The sequence below is a fragment of the Delphinus delphis genome, chromosome 6 (genome assembly GCF_949987515.2).
Source record: "Delphinus delphis chromosome 6, mDelDel1.2, whole genome shotgun sequence".
NCBI classification, from domain to species: domain Eukaryota; kingdom Metazoa; phylum Chordata; class Mammalia; order Artiodactyla; family Delphinidae; genus Delphinus; species Delphinus delphis.
In genome coordinates, this window is record NC_082688.1 from 10,136,960 (window position 1) to 10,157,624 (window position 20,665).

At 41.9% G+C, this 20,665-nt stretch overlaps 1 protein-coding gene across 5 annotated transcripts in view; it reads right to left on the reverse strand.

Moving 5' to 3' along the window:
* Positions 1-685: 685 nt before the first annotated feature.
* GAPVD1 (GTPase activating protein and VPS9 domains 1) overlaps positions 686-20,665 on the reverse strand; it is an 83,401-nt gene continuing 63,421 nt past the window's right edge. For all 5 annotated transcript variants that reach the window (XM_060014153.1, XM_069540751.1, XM_069540749.1 and 2 more), the window contains 9 exons: positions 17,984-18,106; positions 16,410-16,539; positions 14,208-14,317; positions 13,359-13,518; positions 12,147-12,334; positions 11,453-11,666; positions 9,183-9,255; positions 7,697-7,894; positions 686-5,745 (listed from right to left, as the gene is read on the reverse strand). In XM_060014153.1, coding sequence (XP_059870136.1) covers positions 5,605-5,745; positions 7,697-7,894; positions 9,183-9,255; positions 11,453-11,666; positions 12,147-12,334; positions 13,359-13,518; positions 14,208-14,317; positions 16,410-16,539; positions 17,984-18,106 — 1,337 coding nt within the window. In that variant the 3' untranslated portion in view covers positions 686-5,604. The remainder of the gene's footprint in view (positions 5,746-7,696; positions 7,895-9,182; positions 9,256-11,452; positions 11,667-12,146; positions 12,335-13,358; positions 13,519-14,207; positions 14,318-16,409; positions 16,540-17,983; positions 18,107-20,665) is intronic.

Below are 20,665 nucleotides of genomic sequence, written 5' to 3' on the forward strand. Positions count from 1 at the left end.
GTCCTTTATCCTTTAAAAGGGACTTCCTCCCTCAGACCCCTTAGGGACGTGGAGCTAACTAAGTCTTTAGCAATTGAACACCTTTTTCACAGATCACAAATTTTAGTGAGCATCAGAGTCGGAAGGGGAGTTTGCTAGGCCTGCAGATTTTTTTCCCAGGCTTTTCTCCCAAAATTGATTCAATGCGCCTGGGGTGGGATAATGAGTCGGCAGTTTATCATCCCCAGGTGGACGGTGCAGGTGGTCCACTGGTCCATACTTCGTGAAATGCTGACTCACGGTGCTCCTTAAACTTCCGTGAGAATAAGCCACCTGGAGTACTTGTTGAAAGATTCCTGTCCCATCCCCTATGGGTTCTGATTTACCAACAAGAGTACCAGATGATTCTCAACAGTGAAGTCTGGAAAACATTGGTTTCTAGAACTCCCTAGGGCACTTAATAATGGACCTGTTTCGGGTGCCACCCCCAAAGGTTATAATCCATTTGGTCAGAGTGAGTCAGATCAGATAGATCCCTTGACTGAATCCACCAGGAATTATTGATATGAAACATCAGCAGTTATGTATATTAACCAACAGCCTTGGTAACAAAAGTTTTGTCAAAACTACAAACTAGGAGGGCTAAGGAGAGCTGAAATGAAATGTTCTATTTTAAAAAATCACACTGGATACTTTTTTTCACAGGAGCATAAAATTTAATGTTTTTGGCCAGCAATATGCTGAATTCCTAGTTAACAGAGATAAGATTACCATGGTTTTCATGTGCACTGTCTACAGCAGGTTCGGTGACTGGGAACTGAGAGCTTTTTCCATTTTAGCACAAAATGTGAAAGATGTTTGCTGGATCCCCACAACCAGAGATTTTCCAGCCTCTTCGATCAATTTTTTTAAAAGTCTATGTACTGCATTTTGATACCCTAAGAAGATGGAGTAGGATTCTTCTGGAATGAAACGACTGAAGCAAAAGCTTTTCAATGAATACTTAAATCTCTAGGTAGAGGACACATTACAGCCAGGAGGAGCTTCCGTCCTGATTTCACGTATTCCAGGCAGCACTGCAGGGAGGCCTAGCTAAACACCATCACTAGCTCTGCATCCTCTGGGAAAAGCTGCAGAGACAGTTACTTAGAGTGTTAAGTGGGCACAAATATAATAAGAGTCCAGGTGACATAGGTAATTCCAAGTTGGCAAGAAACGTTGAATTCTATTTTCAGTTCTAGGCAAGTCACAGTATTAATTTTAATACTGAACAGACTGAATGAAAACTGAGCCCTAATCCAATTTTTAAGTGTTCCCTTCCAAATGAAGTGCAATCAATATGGGGAAAGCGCCTTTCCACCAGTGAGTGGAGTGAGCTTGCCTCCGATACAAGGGCTCCTTGGTTGACAGAAACTCCCCTCAGCTGAGATTAATATAGGCTTCGGTGACCACCGTGATTTAAACTTCTGCGCTCAGAACTAGGGCTGATGAACAGCTACCAGATACAGGGGTCAGACGGGAACCGGGTTAAAAGAGTAAATGTTCACCATCTCTTTAGGAACTGCTGGATGATTCTAATTCCTTCCTGTACTGCACTTCACAAATACCCTTAGATGTTCAGATGAAAAAGACAGGTGTGAATTCATGGAGAACATCAGTAATATCTGAGAAGTCAAAGAAATTTTCAGAAACGCTTCTGAATACAAAATAGATGATGGAAACATAAAACCCAATGAATTCAACTGCTCTCCCTTTTTTAATCAATTTTACACAATGATATCATACATGAGTAATCACATTAGGAGACATGATGGGTTTCCTGTACATATACAAGATGGTGCAAGCTCGTTAACGGAGGCTTATATAAGGTTTTATCAGTTTCGAGAGGAGGCAGTACAGAGCTATTGAATACAGGTGAAGCACAAGAATACAGTAGACAAGACAGGATATCAACTCAGCAGAGGTGAATTCTTAAGGCGTGTGGCCCCTGCCCACACTGTCTGCCATTAACCAAGTGTAGAGGACTTCCTCTCTCGTGAAGTTAACCTGCGCTGAGCACAGGCCTGTAGGACACGCGGCTCCGTGGTGACCCCACAGCTCAACTGCACCCACCTTGATGCTGAAGCAAACTGCATCTTCCTTTCTCCAAGTATTCTCAAGAGTAATAAAGCTATTCCCGGTCACCCTTACTCCTTGGGTAACCTACACTATAAAATATATTAAATGATTATTAATCTGGCAACATTCTCAAGCATTTTGGCATTCAAAGGATCTCAAATAGCTCATCTCTATTCATCTACTCACAGAAAATTCTTTGAGCTTCAAGACTGTTTCTGATTCCCACCCTCCCGCCCCCCGAAGTATGGCCATTACACATAGGATAAACTTACTAGAGTCAAAAGAACTAAAAAGAGGGCAGACTTTTCCTTAAGAAATAAAGCAGGAATGGGGAGGGAAGAGAAAGTCTAGGACACACATAAATGGAGGAAGCTGAGTCCACTAACGTTTCTATCACTGCTATGCAATCCATTAACAATTTTGAGCAAGTGTTTCCTACTTTCCTTTTTCACACTCAATCTCATCAGAGAGAGGAAGTGTTACAACTTCACAACATCGACCTTCACTTGGCCCATGGAATTCCCATGGTAGGCAATAGGGAAACGGTGCCGACTGGCACGCAGTCAGCTACAGCTTCTCGTGGCCAGAACGTGGCCTCCTCACGGTCTGGCGCGGGTTTTTGTTCTCTCACTTATGCATCTCAGGAACATGTATGTTGAAAGTGTACATTAAAGGCTTCCAGGACACAACAGGGAAAGAAAAACCATGCATCACATCCACATCTATTTTCGACCCTTCACAAAGCCTAATCCTCTTACAGCAATTTCATATCTGTATAAAAAAGGCTTTCCTAAGCAGGTTTTTAAAAAGAAAAAGCAGGAGAAATCAGTAACTGTGGCTGAGATTTGACCTAAAGTAGAGAAAGAAAACAAAATGTTTACTAGATTTAAAAAATAATAATTTTACAAGGACAATCTTCAATCTGTATTTCTATTACTTGTCTCCAGAAGCAGAGTATTAATACAAAATATAAACTGATTTTTCATTACATAATTCCACAAGATTTCAGTGAACATTTAACATTTATTACCTTTGTAAATTCCATGTAATAATCGGTGGCTACCGAATGTTTCCTATATGTGATTTTATACTTTTGCACAATCCTTCATATAAACTATGTACCGGGAGGAAGTGTGATAAGAAACATCTAAAGAACAACTATTCCTCTTTCCTGAAAGAGCAAAATCAAATTACTCCCTATCTCACACCCCACCACTGCCATGCAGAAAGTTACCAATTCCTAAACTCAGAAATCAACACTATAATAAACGCTGTCATGAAATTAAACCAGTGATGGTCTATGCTGAAGTGGTCCTCACTCCTGACAGGTTTCCAGAGGAAAACAGCTTAGACAGCTGGGCTGTGCTTCTCTGCCACCACATGCCTCAGGTGTAACTCTGATGCCAAAGCCCTGGGGTCCTACCCTCAACACTGTCTCAAGCCCAATCTCCAGCCCACTGCAGAGTCCAATCTCCTGCCTCCACAAAGTACAAACCCACCACCCCAAACTCACCACCTTCTCTGCCACAGGAAAGAGCCCTGTGCAACGTCCACATCTTCATATTTATTTCCACAGTGACAACATGGACTAGATTTAGTAACCATCATGGGGGAGAGAAATCTCTCATTGACCTATGAGTTAAATCCCAAAACAGTGAATCTCAACTATTCCAAGTCTTCTGTTGACTTAACATTTATTGAGTCAAATGCTAAACTCCCCCTAGGCCTTAGAAATAGTGGTAGACAGTTTGTCTTGTCAAGTATTTATGATGGGATTTGACTTCTAAGACCTAGACAAGCTTGACAGTTACAGCCCATGAAGTACATGACTCAACACAGATTTTTTGATCCAACATTCACAGGACATTTTTTTAGTACTACTTTAATTTTGATCTCCCCCTAAAAGGCAGAAACCACATCCCACACTCCTATGCAACTTGTTATCTCGGCATTTTAGAATAAAGGAACAAGAAGAGGTCGAGGCATAAAGAAAACCCAGCTTCTCTAGGAACAATGGAGCACACGCTTCCTGGAGAGAGGGAGGAGACAGCCTCTGTACCCATCTGCTCAAGGCTGTTGGCCACAGTTCCCTTAAAAATGCCTGGAAATACTGCCAGCAACAAGAGACTCAAAGTAGGGGACCAAGTTTTATAAAAGAAGCTAAACATGTTTAGGAAACATAAAAAGTGTAACCAGTCAGTGATGACCTATGTATAAGACTTGTGCTTGAAGCTTTGGTGGGCTTCCTTGGCCAGTTTCTCAGACACCAAAACCCATTCCTGATTAATTATCAACATAAAATCAAACCAAAATACAGAAACACACACTTTTGTTCAGAAGAGGGAAACAAAGGCACAGAAACCTGCCAAAATAGATTTTTTTTCCCCATAAGAATAGTATGGTTGATTAAAATAGTTTATCACTAGTAAAACTTGTATCACTAGAGCGGACAATACAAATTAGTTTTTAATAAAATGACATTCACTGAATTCCTGGTATGTGCATTCAATGTGAATCATCATCAAAAATATATTACAGTTAAAGGTTTGTAAGGAGTTCTGTTTGGGGTTTCTACACTATATTTAGCATTTCAGATGAGAAGTACCACAAGAACGTATTAGATATCTACTGTTCCTTTGTATGTAACGTATGGCAATTAAAGAGTCTATCTCCTACTGCGGGCTCAAAGACATCCATGGTGAGAAACGTCTAAGTGATGTACTCAGTGATTTCTACACCCTTCATCAAAGGCAGCCCTGTGCATCAAATTCCACACCTAGAAAGTTCAATAAACTGTACTACACTTTAATAAATACTTCTGTGTATTTGTTCGCCTTTTGCTTTTAAGCTCAGCTTAAATTTTGTCAAGGAAACCATTTCACAAGAGGGTACATGACAACCTACTATCAGCAATATTCCTTGTTTATTAGAATCTGAAGATGTCCATATTACATCAAATATAAATATATATTATATTTACATTTACTTCTTAGCTTTTCAATTTAGGTGAGTATATTTATAGATAATGCCACTAATGTCACCACTATTATAATCCTCAGTGCAACTGGTATTTTCCTTCCATTAGATGCATATAAGATTAGACAGCACCTTAAAAGAGGTGTACTATTCTCTCTCTCTCTCTTTTTTTTAAATGAAAAGAAACAATGGGTATCCATAAACGGAAATCTAGGAATTTTCTAGGAGATTCTGTTTTGTTTTTCAGTATTTCAAAATACCTGAAAAATGTGGTCCCTTTTTGCAGTACTAGTCTCTACTTGGGGACAAGAAATTAATGAAATATGCAACTCAGAAAGGAAAAGAGCCCAAAGAAAAGAGAACCTGCTTGTTAGCTCATTAATCTGTTTAGTAAAGATCTGTTTTAAAAGGTCTCAACACTGTACAATATTATACAAAAACAATCTTCAGCCTTCAAAGCAGCTGGTACATTTTCTAAGAGATCCGTGTGCCCCCCTAACAGTCTGCTGCCTTGGTGGGCCTTGGTCTTGGTTACTTTCGGTCATCGATAGTCTTAATGAATTCAACTGCTGCTGTGAACTGCATCCACCAATAAGACTCCTCTCCAGACAGACAGCTGGCATAAAAGCTACTGATGTACTGAACAGTGGACAGCAAACAGGGTGGATTTGCCTAGAGAAGTGAAAAATAAAAGAGTCAATTACTCAGCTGTATAGCTCTGCAAATATAGTTTACAGTAACATCTTCAAATGTTTTTCTGTGGAGAGAGATACTAGTCTTTTTTCCATGTTTCCACTGCAGGGGGCACATGTTCGATCCCTGGGTAGGGAACTAAGATCCCACATCCCACATGCTGCACAGCGCAGCCAAAAAAAAAAAGAAAAAGAGAGAGAGATACCAGTCTTTTTGAAAATAATCCCCCCAATCCTTTCTGGAACTAATCTGTAAACCCTAGCTACTATGAGTAGCAACAGTACTGGAAAGGCTACTCAGGTTCTAATCCTAGCTGAACTATCTAGAGCTTTCTATCCTAACAAAGCACTTGACCTCCTTGGTCCTTAAAGAGGCTGAACTAATCCCAGTGGATTTACTCAACATCCCAGGATTTCAGAATGTTAGATAAGGAAAGAAATGCTGTAGGCAAATTGAGTTATATCTGGTTCGTTAAGTCCAGCTAGAATCAGCTGCGGGGGGGGGGGGACTAAAAAAGAAGAGTATGTCCTCTGCTGCAAGAGGTAACACAGAACATTTCCTGCTTTTTCACCTTCATGTGGAGAGAAAGGACACAGGTGTATTAAGTTAGGAGGACAGGCTAAGCCCTGCTCCTTCAAAGGAGCTTAAACTGGCTCTGCCTAGAGACTAAACACATCACCTGTGGAAGAGAGAGGAGCAATGGGCAACAGGAAAAGTTATGAAGGCTGATCACACATTGATCCTACAGGTTCTGGCTCTGAGATAAGAGTTCAGGTTGCAGAAATACTGCAAACATTAAGAATTAGTAAGCTATATGTCAAATATACTTTAGACATCAACAGAGGGCTGAGCTGACCGGAGCACACGGGTGATGCAGTTATTTGGTGGTTGTGTGCATCCAAACCGTATGGTTCCCCACCCCCCGACCAAAATGTTCAAAATAAACCGTTTAAATGATGCAACTTTAAAGTCAAAAAAAGAAAAGAAATGTCAGTACTTTTAAAAATAATATGGTAGGGCTTCCCTGGTGGCACAGTGGTTGAGAGTCCGCCTGCCGATGCAGGGGACACGGGTTCGTGCCCCGGTGCGGGAAGATCCCACATGCCGCAGAGCGGCTGGGCCTGTGAGCCATGGCCGCTGAGCCTGTGCGTCTGGAGCCTGTGCTCCGCAACAGGAGAGGCCACAACAGTGAGAGGCCCGCGTACCGCAAAAAAAAAAAAAAAAAAAAAAAAAAAAAAGGTACAATTACAAAATATGAGGCTAAAAGAGGAGAAAGATGATTGGTAAATGTAGTAGTTTATGTGATAAGTACTATGAAGAATTCAATGAGAAAGAAGATGGTAAAAACATGATAAGGGCTTCCCTGGTGGCGCAGTGGTTAAGAATCTGCTTGCCAGCAGGGGACACGGGCTCAAGCCCTGGTCCGGGAAGATCCCACATGCCTTGGAGCAACTAAGCCTGCACGCCTATAGCCCGTGCTCCGCAACAAGAGAAGCCACCGCAATGAGAAGCCCACGCACCGCAACGAAGAGTAGTCCCTACTCGACACAACTAGAGAAAGCCCACGTGCAGCAACGAAAACCCAACGCAGCCAAAAACAAATAAATAAATTTACTTAAAAAAACAAACATGATAAAAAGAACTTGCCCTCATTCATCCTTTCATTCAGTAATTATCTGAGTTCCAACCAAGGCCTTCAGGTACTGCTTTAAAAGCCGAAAATGTTCTAGCAATCTAGTCCTCCCCTCCTTTCTTCTGAAAATCCTAACTTCTGGACAGAACAAAACTTGACATTAGATACTTCCTTTCTGGGTAACACAGAGCTTGAAACTTGTAAAAGAGCCAAAGTCTCTAACATCTGGTGACATCTGCACCACCCAACTCAGGACACCCAATAAACTATTCTCACTAACGGCAGTGAGGGACCCACCTTTATCAACACAAAAACCAAAACAGGGACGAAGTCATCTGCTCCTGGGACGGAGTCCTCGTTGGCCAGGCTCAGGAGGTTCATGATCGTGGAGCACATTCTCAGGATGCACTGCACTTTGTCCCGGGGCGTCTTGTAAGCACTTATTGTCCTGATTTCTGACTGTGCAGATGGCCACGGTGCCTCCCGAAGATAAACCTAAGTGAGACAACACAGAGACAGTTAGACAGATCTTGGATCAAGCGGCAACTACGTGCAGCGAACAGAGCGACCTCCACATCAGGAGGCCGAAGGGTAAGGCTGTTGCCTTTCCCTTTTTCCAGTAAAACCAAATCGCGATTCCTCCCCGTCCTCCTGCTTAGGAGTCCTCCCGCTTAGGATCGAAGCTTAACTTTTAAACTTTTAAATTATTTGCTTTGCATTTTAAGATAAAACCACCCAAGGGAATTCCCTGGCAGTCCATTGGTTAGGACTCTGTGCTCTCACTGCCACGGGCCTGGGTTTGATCCCTGGTTGGGGAACTAAGATCCCGCAAGCCCCGGGCGTGGCCCCCCACAAAAAAACCACCCAGATACATATTAATAGAGGCATATGATAACACAGAGCCTAGAACTCATAAAATTTCAAACGTTTATCTTTCTTAAAGAGCTAGAATGGAACTTATCTCTGTATTGTAGCTGATTCCAAAAGCACAAACAAGCTACTTTTAAGATACTTTAAAAATTAATATGTACCTTTGTTGCAGTAGTTCTAGAAATCGAAGACAATTAAAAATTTTATGCCAATTTATGTTTGGATTTTATTATTATTATCTTTTGGCCACGCCATGCGGCATGCAGGATTTTAGTTTCCTGATCAGGGATGAACCCGTGCCCCCTGCACTGGGAGCACAGAGTCTTAACCACTGGACCGCCAGGGAAGTCCCCTTCATGTTTGGATTTTAATAAAACCACCAGAAAACTCGTATACCTAAAACGTTCCTATTTTCAGAGTTTGTTAAGAGTTGTATGACAGATAAAAATGCTAATATAAATAACTAAAAGGTAATTTTGAGGTCACATTCAAATTCAATTCCCTCTCCTGGACAGTAGTTTTCACACTCTTTGAAGTACCACCGGATCCCTTCTTCATATGGGACTTTCCTGCAGAAACGTGACTATAAAAGCATCAGTGCAGAGCACTGCTGCCCCAGGAGGAGCAGAGCTATGGACAGGAAGACCCGTCTGCAGGGGCTGGCGTCAGGGCAGGGCCTCCTCCATGCTGGCCCTCCCTCCTCTCCACTACTAAGGTCCCTTCCCATGCCAGGGAATTTTAATCCGTGGAAGGACCTTTGAGAACTTTACAGTTAGACCAAATTGCATCTAGTGCAAGTGGTGTTGTACAACTTATTACATTCTGCTTCCTTGAAAAACTGGTAACATGCACATGGTATACCAAGCAATTTTTAATTAAATAATACCACCCACACTATATAAACCTGTATTACCTCTGGTATCTGAAGAGCTCTGTGATTTGCAGTCACTACTTTAGACAATCTCTGAATATGTTCATGAAGAACTCTGAAAACCCCAAAAAATACATAAGTAAATATATATTTCAGAAAATAAGGTACACCGATAGTCATAATTGATGTTTTTCAAAACATTTAAAACGTTTTAAACTTACTTCTAGATACAGATTACAAATACAGTTGAGACTATCTCTTAGCTGTAAGTACTCTGTCTTGTCAAAAAAAAAATCTCCTATTTAGGATCTGCTTAGAAATGCTGAGTAAGCCAGGGGGATGCAGGGAGAAGAGTAGAGAAGCCCTCCTTTCCTGGACTAGGACAGCATTCCAAGGGAGAAAGCAGAGGAGCCCTTAGTCTAGAAGCTAATTGGACAACTAATTGGTAAATAGGCCAAGAGGAAGTAGAGGGATCAGGGGTCAGAAACCAAAGATCAGAGATGCTTAGACAAGGGACTCTGAGGACACTCCACCTCTCATTTCAGAGATGACAATAACTAGGCTTAAAAAGGAGAAGGGGGCTTCCCTGGTGGCGCAGTGGTTGGGAGTCCGCCTGCTGATGCGGCAGATGCGGGTTCGTGCCCCGGTCCGGGAGGATCCCACGTGCCGCGGGGCGGCTGGGCCCGTGAGCCATGGCCGCTGAGCCTGTGTGACCAGAGCCTGTGCTCCGCGGTGGGAGAGGCCCGCGTACCGCAAAAAAAAAAAAAAGGAGAAGGATTTGCCTAAGGCCACACAGTGGTTAGGAGCAGAGACTAAACCCAGCTTTCCTGACTTCGAGTGTTCTTTCCAGAACAGGATTAACTCTCCACTCTACAAACCCACAGAAACACCATGCAAGAGAGGGTAGGAAGAACCTGCTTCAAAGGTGCTCTTTGCAGTAAGTACAGTTTCAATGTCCCCATTCCTCATCCCACTGTGGAAGCCAAAAACTGGTGCTCTGGAAAGAAAACAGGGCCCATTTGGCAAATTCCACACAGAAACTTGGGGAGGGGTAAAAAGCCTCTGAGACTATGAACAAGCTAGAGAGGCAGGTTGGAATAAGCCTAACCCACCCACAGGAAAGTGAACTTTCTCAAATGTACATACAATATTGTAAAATTTCCATGAAAAAAAAAATCTTATGGAAACAACCAATGCCCCACCCTATTACATGGGCCCTTGAGAGTCGCCCACAGAGAGAGCCCATGTCACTGCTGGGGGGCACGGTGGCCATCTCAACATGCTTGGGGCAGAAACAGCATCATAAAGCGGTGGTCAAGAAAATGCAGAAGAGGAAAAAAAAAAGCTAAGTCATCCATAGCCTCATTACCCCAAAATAACCACTGTTATCATTCCAGATTTTTTTTTCAAGATTAATTTTTTTAGGTTTACTTTTAAGAATAGGCTTTATTGAGATATAATTCATATACCATACAATTCCAGATATTCTGATTTTCAAATATATAACTTTTCATTCCAAACAAATAATAAGCATATAGTATAATAGAAGTCACGCACTGTGCTGGATGCCCTGATGGAGTGATGAATAAAAGCACTATGCTGCTGCTCTCACAAAGGGAACAATCCAGTGGGGGATACAGGCATTCATCAATCGATCACACAAACCAGTGGCCAGGAACAGGGGCGATTCTGCCCCCAAGGGACATCTGGCAATGTCTGGAGACACCCTTGGTTCTCACACCTGGCAGGGTACTACTGGCCTGTAGCATGTAGAGGCCAGGGATGCTGATAAATGTCCTACAATGCACAGGACAGCCTCCCACTCCAAAGAATTATCTGGCCCCAAATGTCAGTAGTGCCAGCTTGAGAAACCATGCCTCCAACAGATGTAAAACCGCAACTGTGGCAGGTGCTAAAGGAAGGTATCCAGGCCTGAGGGAGGGCTGACAGGGCGTTTAACCTAGTCAGAAAGGCCAGGAAACGTTTCCCCGAGGAAGTGATGTCTGAGTGAAGATCTGAAGGATAAGAGTAGGGAGAAGAAAGAAGGGAAGAACAGCTGAGACAGAGTAAACAGCAGTGCCTTCCACAAAGGCCGTACCAATTTATACACCCTCCAGCCTGATTCCCCACATCTCTGAAAACAGAGTATTTTCATTCTTTCTGGTAACTCTGATAGGTGAAAAAAGGTAACATGTATTTTTTCCTTCACTACTCAGACACTAAGTCTCACGTATAGCTTGTCTAAAATAATGGGGTTGGCTGGTATATTGCTACTTAGTGCAACACAGGCCGTTACACTTAGAAGCACTCACTGGTCACGGAGTATGTCCCCGTCCTGATTAGGGTAGAAGGCAAGTTTGAAGATCCGATTCATCACACTTCGCTCAATGGCGAGCTGGGCATCCTGAAGCTGCTCCTCACTCGCATTCTGCCATATGACATCCTGGGCCATGGCGCCATACAGGAACTGCAGAAAATCTTCCACCTGAGCAGTTTTATCATCAGCTGCTGTGAGTTTCTGAAAGTCTCCAATGCAAAATAATAATTTTTAAAATACAGTATTTGAATAATTTCAAATACGAAATTATTAGAATTCTTTTTTTTTTTTTGTGGTACGCGGGCCTCTCACTGTTGTGGCCTCTCCCGTTGTGGAGCACAGCCTCCGGACGCGCAGGCTCAGTGGCCGTGGCTCACGGGCCCAGCCGCTCTGCGGCATGTGGGATCTTCCCGGACCGGGGCACGAGCCCGTGTCCCCTGCATCGGCAGGCAGACTCTCAACCACTGCGCCACCAGGGAAGCCCTCTCCCAACTTTTTAATAAACTATAGGTATTCAATCCAGGATAAACATGGAATTTATTGGTTTGACATCAAGGTTTAATAACTAAGAAATAATTGCAAATTTAAGGAACTTCTCTTAGACAGGTAGGTACTCAAAAAAAGCAGCAAAAGAAAAATTCCCAAATCTTCCCAATAACATACAGCTTAACCTAAAGGTCTCTAGTTACCTTGAATGAATTCCCTGATCTTCTTTTCTTTGCTCTCAAGCAGCAACCTCACACAGACAGTGGTGAAGTATCGATTGGCCACCTCTTTGTCCCGCAAAACCCTTTGCAGTAGCCTTTCCAAGTGAGCCTGCGTGGTCTGCAGTCCTTGTCGACAACGAGTGAGGTAAGCAATATAGGGGGCCCTTTTCCTAAAAGGAAATATGCTCTGCAGGACATCAGACATACACGGTGCACACTTTCTTCGGAGACTAAGAGTCCTGATTTTTCCTTAAATGAAAAAACTACTCCAAAGACTTTGGTTTTACAAATTAGCATGTCAGGCTGCAGACAACCATCCTGAGGACTAATTATGCTCCAGATCAAGAAACAGAACCAGATGCAAGGATGTAATGTACAGCACAGGGAATAGAACCAATGTTTTATAACAACTTTAAATGGAGTATAATCTGTAAAAAAAAGCGAATCACTATGTTGTACACCTGAAACTAATATAACATTGTAAATCAACTACAATTAAAAAAAGAAAGAAACAGAACTCTTCTGCATGTGTGTCAAGAACATCATCTACTGGGCTGAACACTTAGCCCCTTAATTCCCTAAACATCGCTAAGTCCCTTTGCATCGTTGGTCTGCTATTTTGGAGCAGTCTCCATGCTGGTAGAACCTCATACTTAACAGGAAGTTGACTGCTACAATGACTAAAATGACAACAAAATACAGGTTAATATACTGCTAGATCATTAAACATACCACTAATTATTTGCTTATAGTCTAAACGTAGCAATCATTAGAGCACCCATTCCCTAAGTCTCTTTACTTCCTAAGCTTCTCAACTACATTTTAATGTCAGCAAGGGACTGGCAACAGACAAAGGGCAGTGATTCCAAGACCTACACCTGCTTCCCTGGTCCAAGGAAGCAGTCTTTTCTATCCCTCTAAAACAGGGAAATGATATCCTAGTTATCCTGGTGTCCCCTCCGCTAAAGGTGGGGCAAAGCTGAAGTAAACTGCACTCTGTGTTAGGAAGAGCTGCTCATTTATAACTACATTTCCAGACTAAATATCCAAATGTAGTCCTTGGAAATCTACATCCAGGTAAACATAGCCAAGCACTTTGGGCTGAGCCTAGATTCATTTCCGAAATAAGGACCGAGAAGAAAATACCTGCAGCTGAAAAGAGGTGTATAAGTGAAACATGTGGGGTATAATTACCTATAGTCCTCGGCGATAGAAGCCAGTAGTTTCCTACAAGTCCTGTTATCAAAGCGGCACACACAACGCATTGTTTCTTGAAGTTGAGCCATTAAGTTTTTATCTTGTAAATTAATTGCTTCTGCTATTTGAACTTTTAGGAAGCAGACAATTTCATTGTCTAAATAAAAAAATAAAAATTCTGTTATTGTTGAGAATTTCCACAGGCTTTTCATAAGCTGAAGGTCATCCCTCAGCCTTTGGGATGTCAATTACACTTGTATCAGTAGAACTAAGCAGTATCAATCAGAGAACATTTTAATGAGCCATCAATAATCAAAGTGCCCTTAACTGATAGCTAATATAAATGTATTACATTGAACTGTACAGAACTGCTGTAGAGTTTATTTTTTTATTTTTATTTTTTTAATAAATTTATTATTTTATTTATTTATTTTTGACTGTTGGGTCTCCGTTGCTGCGTGCGGGCTCTATCTAGTTGTGGTGAGCGGGGGTTACTCTTCATTGCGGTGCTAGGGCTTCTCATTGTGGTGGCTTCTCTTGTTGCGGAGCATGGGCTCTAGGTGTGTGGGCTTCAGTAGTTGTGGCTCACGGACTCAGTAGTTGTGGCTCGGGGGCTCTAGAGCGCAGGCTCAGTAGTTGTGGCACACGGGCTTAGTTGCTCCGCGGCATGAGGGATCTTCCCGGACCAGGGCTTGAACCCGTGTCCCCTGCATTGGCAGGCAGATTCCTAACCACTGCGCCACCAGGGAAGCCCTGCTGTATAGTTTAAGTACAGTTGAATACTGGCAATTCATATGGTTCAACGTATAAATATAGGAAAAAATAAGCTATCAGGCAGCAACTTACCTTCTGGGTCTGTATGGTCTGGTAAACCATTCCTTGTTGAATGGGTTAGCACTGGGAAAGCAACAGAATCCGCAGAACAAAGAGCGAGCCTCAGTTTCTTTTTTGCATCTCTGAAGAATGAGTTGAAGATACATTAATTTCTTTGTTCACATATGGTCATATTTTATGAACTATTATCATATTTAATATACAAATCAATAGGCTACCACGTCAGGACTCAAATGTTTCAAGTGGTCATAAATAAAAGATAATTTTCAACTTACTGACACCTCACTTAAGGAGTGGGCTTTCTAGTTACCTGAGAAGCAAGGCTGCAAAAGTGCTCTGGGCAAGGACCATTCGGTAAAGTCACCAGAATCAAACAAATCCTTTTTGACCTTCTAACATACGCTGAGTTCTATGCTAAGCACTACGAGGAGAGTCAAGGCTGGATTACGCCCAGGCTGGGAGGGAGTCAGCAGACGTCATCAGATCCATCTCACCACCCACATTTAGGAAGCCTTCTACCACATCTCTTGAGGAATGTTGATCCTGCCACAAGACAAGCTGACCCCCGACAAGAAGCCCTATCTGTTGCCTTGCTGCTTGAAACTTTGTGTTGAGCCAAAACCTGCTTCTTTTCAGCTTCCGCCACTGAACCACCTGCCACCACCAGGCAGAGCACCCTTCAGTAAGGCGTCACCCTCCACAGCAGGGCAGCCCTTCATACTGGGAGGGGAATGTAGGGCGTGGACCAGAGCTTCTTCAAAGCGTCCAAGGCTGCCATCCAAAAAAAGGAGTCGAAACACCTCCGAGAACAAGCCAGAGTTTGCTCCTCCTGCGGGATTATCACTTGTCCACCTCATCTGACTAGTTCTGAGTCCTTCCTTATTGGTTTGCTTCCTCTAAAACGAGTAACTTACAAATCAACCCAAACAAATGTAATATTTGCCTACTTTTCAGAGACTCCGAATCTATATAACAGTAAAGTCATGGCTGGAAAATAAAAATTTAAATCTTTAAAAATTGTGAATCACTGTGTTGTACCCCTGAAACTTATATAATATTATATATCAACTATATCTCAATAAAAGTAAATAAATAAAATAAAATGATATGCTGCTTAGAGTCTGCTTTAAATTAATTGGGGGAGGAGGTAAACATGAAACAATATGGGCCACGTATTAGTAACTGTTATATCTGGGTAACAGGCACATCACTGTACTCTTCCATTTTTGTACATACTTGAATATTTCTAAAATAAAAAGTTTAAAAACAGAGAAAGAAAGACAGAGGCAAAGTCATAGATAAAAACAAAGAGATGGACGGATGATTAGTGCTTTAAAAGTGATAATCCGTGTCTGGAAAAACACAGGTTCCCTGTGAAACGAAAGCAAATTTTTCAGGTTCCTAAAGTCATTTTCTTTCTCAAGCCCTGTTAGAAATGGAGAGACCTGCACAGGTAATGAGGAGAATGACAAACTGGGAGGCTCACTGGGGACAGTGGGTCATTCAACAACTCTGCAGCGGACCCTCCTTCTACTTCAGTCCTGCCCTAGCACCTCTCACACACAGAGCTGGGAATTCTGCACAGGCACAGGCACTGCCACTGTTCCATTTAAATTACTCATGTGGGGCTTCCCTGGTGGCACAGCGGTTAAGAATCCGCCTGCCAATGCAGGAGACACGGGTTCAAGCCCTGGTCCGGGAAGATCCCACATGCTGTGGAGCAACTAAGCCCACGTGCCACAACTACTGAGCCTGCACTCTAGAGCCCTCGAGCCACAACTACTGAAGCCCACATGCCACAACTACTTGAAGCCCGTGTGCCTAGAGCCCGTGCTCCGCAACGAGAAGCCACCGCAATGAGAAGCCCATGCACCGCAACGAAGAGTAGCCCCCGCTCGCCGTAACTAGAGAAAGCACACGCGCAGCAACAAAGACCCAATGCAGCCATAAATAAATAAATAAATAAAATAAATTACTTATGTGGCCCCTGTGAGCATATGAGGTTTTCTTGTTTTTGTTTTCAATCCCTGAATTAAAGCCTTTGATGTATGACATCCACAAGGGAAGCAAAGTCTTCTCAGTGAATAGTATTTCATTCTTATCTCTCTGCTTTACACACTTATTAAGTGACTCAATGAAACACCTGACTTGAAGTGACTGCAATGGTGATGAAAAGTTCAAACCCAAAGGTCCTAAATCCTATAAAAGAAATACCTGTAAGAGAAAGCTGAATCCTGAGGGTGGGCGGCTTGGCTCGCGGAATCTGGGAGATCGTCAGCTGAGATGTTTTGCAGGGTTTCGTCACGAGGCGAATCGTGCGCACTTTCACCGTCACCCATAACTTCTAAACAAAACCCAGCCCCCCAAAAGGATAAGCAGGTTAATCTGGAACATTCTGGCACTGGTAGATATTCAGAACAACTCAACAATAAATTAACTTGTGCCTTCCAACAAGAGTTCTTTGAAAGAAAAAAGAAAAAAGGAACTTCAAACACTTAACTAAATTATTGATAGCAATGGTAATATATCAAGAGAGCAGTTGTTGAAAATAGTTTTACTTCTTATCTGAATCCTAATCTAAAACAATGAAAGTCTTTATTAACTTAATACGGATAATACTCTGTAATCACGATCACTGAACCACAGAACTAAAAGGGGCCTCAAAAATCATTTCAGGGCTTCCCTGGTGGCGCAGTGGTTGAGAGTCTGCCTGCCGATGCGGGGGACACAGGTTCATGCCCCGGTCCGGGAGGATCCCACATGTTGCGGAGCGGCTGGGCCCATGAGCCGTGGCCGCTAAGCCTGCACGTCCGGAGGCTGTGCTCCGCAACAGGAGAGGCCACAACAGTGAGAGGCCCGCGTACCGCAAAAAAAAAAAAAAAAAAAATCATTTCACATAACACCCTCATTTTACAGACATGGAATCCTGCCCAGTCAGAAAACAGCTGGCTGTGAACCCCTTGGCCAGGCTGCACTGAGGTCTCCGGTCCTCATTACCAGGGCTGCTCCCACTGCCTGAGAATGAGCTGGGTACGAACTCACAAATGCAGCCAGGACAGACCTGTGGTTCCCACAGTTGTTTTTATGTTTTTAATGAATCAATTTAGTTAATACATGCATGTATAAAATCAAAAGAAATAAAAGTTCCTTAGTGTAATAAAGATACTGTGTCTACGTAGAAAAAATATCTTTATTCTTAGGAGATAGTTTCAAATGCCTCAGGAAAAAATATATATAGAAAATGTGGCAAAATGTCAACAATTGATAAGTCTAGGTAGATGGAATATAGACCTTCACTGTACTATTCCTTCAACTTCTTTGTTATTTTAAAACTTTTCAAAAACAAAAAAAAAGGTGTAGGATGGGACTTCCCTGGTCGTCCGGTGGGTAAGACTCCGGGAGGCCAGATTCGATCCCTGGTTGGGGAACTAGATCCCGCATGCTGCAACTAAGAGGCCGTATGCCGCATCTAAGAAGTCCACCTGCTGCAACAAAGATCCCTTGTGCCGTGACTAAGATCCGGCACAAACAAAATAAATATAAATTAAAAAAAAAATGTAGGAAGTTCTCCTCTCAGGCTCCCTATGAGTCCCACCCCCCTCCCGAGTCAACTCACGTTATCAGTTTATCAGAGATTCTTCCAGAGATACTCTAATTTATCTTGGGAATTGTACCATATTTTTCTGATAACTGTTCAAAAGTAGTTATTACAAGGTTACTTTTAATTCGGACCACCTTTATCACTGTGATACGAAGGTTACTATTCCATTCTTTATCATGATTATCACCTGCACTTTCGTAGTTTGCCAGTGCTCCTTCACTGGGACTGGTTCGTTTAATGGCATTCCTGTATTTGTCCAGAATATCCTCAGCAACCTGAGTTTGTGCACTGAGTCTAGGGCTCGGGTCATCTGAAGGGGAAAGGAGAGGGAGAGAATTAGCTCCCCTTGGTTTTCACCCACTCTGATGTTAGTACGACACCAGTAGCATAATCCCAAAGGCGGATTAGGAGGTAAGACTTAAAAAGAGCACATATCTCAGTGTTATAAGAGGCACCATGCAGCTGCCTACTCATCCCATTTCTAGGTCTGAGAGCCTTGCCAAAGCACGAAATTGGGAGGATTACTCCACTTTCTCATCATTGTCAGAATTCTGCATGACAGTGTCAAAAAGTTCAGTGCAGACTGAATGGATGATGGGTTTCTAAAGTGTTTACACTCAAATCACTGTTATTATCAATTCATGCTACCAGAACTTCCAACATTGCACTTTTATATGTAGACTTCATTTATTCAGACATCTCTATGCTGAAGGAGGAAAAAAAGTACTCCAAATTCAAATTAAAGCCTTTTAAATAATACTTTTAAAATGTCTTCCTCCACTCTTCCTTCTCTCACTACACCACATTTGGAAACTTCAGATATTCATATTCAATCTTACTAAATCTCACTATGACAGTACAGCTGCTGGATATAGAGCACTTCTGTGCGTGCAATGGTGTCAGAGGCACTCCTAGAGAATCTAGACACTGTTGGGGAGTGCTGGAATTGTACCTGGGGTGCACAGAGAAAAAGCTTATCACAATCACAGGTGCAGCACTGGTTACCGACTGGCCCACTATCCGGTCAGCAAAATCAGCACATCAAAATGTTTTCTTGGAGTCAGATGGCAGAGTCACTAATTAACAGTTAACAAAGCAAAGAAGTGCTACAGATCTATGGGACAAAATATAGTTCCATAGTGAAATGCAAACTCCTGAGACAGATCTAGGCCAAGCAGGTAATGTCTACATTCTGGTAGAATCCCATTTGTTAAAAAGTCTTAAAACAGATAAAAATCACTAGAATTTATATACGTGTACGTGTTAATAGCAGCTAATATTAACAGCAGCTAACATTTATTGAGCATGTACCACGTGCCAGGAACTGTGCTAAACACCTTATATGAATGATCTCAATTAATCATCGCAACAACCCTACATGGAGGTACTACTATCACCCCCGTTTTTAAGAAGAAGAAATCAAGGGAGAAAGAGGTTAAGTAGTATGCTCATAGGCTCTTCTTTTGTTTCCATGAAAAAAATATTTAGTGTTCATGTCTCCGTAAAATTGTGGTAACTGTAGGGAGAAACGATTTCCAAAATAATATAATCTTTCTGCTACAATGATGTTTGAATGCATGATAATAGAGTCCTAATAAAATCTGATCTTCTTCAAAATGTAAACTGATAAAACCTTTATCATTACAAAATCTTTTTTTTGCTATTGGTTTTGAGTGCTGTTGAGGGCTCTAAAAACTGGTTAAACATAGTGAAAGCAATAACGTTGCTTATAACTTTTATTTCTGTAACACCGTTCTTAAAATTTTTATCTGAGGACAATTAAAATAGACAAAAAATGCTATATATACAAAGCTGTGAGCAGTATTTTCATAGTAAAAAAAAAATGGATACAATTTAAATATCGAAAAAGCAAGAGAATGTTCACACCGCAATAAAATAATGACAGATGATCTCAGAGCCAATAAAAATTATTAAAAAACCAACTATGTCAAGCAGAAATTGGGACAGGGTTTATGAAATAACATGTGGTAAAAGAATACAAAGTTACATACACACTCTGATTTCATCATGAAAAGCCATGTATAGATAAGGAAAGATTGGGAGAGAACATGGAAAAAAGAAAATTAAGGCGGCGAGATTATGGACAGACTGTTAAGAAATTCCCTCTCATAACATTTAAAAAAATTGACTTAATGATACTTTTCTTTGGGTCATTAATTAGGAGTGGGTAGAAATTTCTGCACCAGTAGGGAAGCTAAACTGCTTGAATCAAACACAAACAAAACGAAATATTTTATGGAAAAAAACTTACTCTACCTAGCTTACAGTTTAGGCACCAAGGACTAAGAAAAATGTATTGCCTAAAGACACGAGTAAAAAAATAATTTATAACTTCTCCAAAGTTATTAATTCAACATTTTGAAAACCTGAGATTTTATTAAGAGCATTCTACTCTGTGAATGGTGGTTGTGTTCTAAAGCCAGGAGCATGGTAAGAAAACATAAAAATCTTGCCGAAAGGATGCCTTTCCACTGCTTCTCAATAAGGCTGTAAGTCCCTAAAGAACAAGAGTCATGTGTGATTTGACTGAACACCTACCACACTTAGCACAGTGCCTGGCATGAGTCAGATGTTCAACAAGCATTTGTTGACTGATTGAGATAGGTTTGACTGCTTTCAGCAGGGAACCTGGCCTCAAAGCACAGCTCCTGCTGCTTAAAACCCTTTATTCCAGGCAAGTCACCTCATCCAATAAACAGGGATGTACACTAGGACATGGAAACGTCTACATTTATTTTAGAACTAGACATGACAATAACTATGCACTGAAATGGGATTCTACCTGTACTACACTGAGCTCTTTGAGGAGGATGTTCTTTTGAAACCTATCCCATTTTTCAATAAAAGT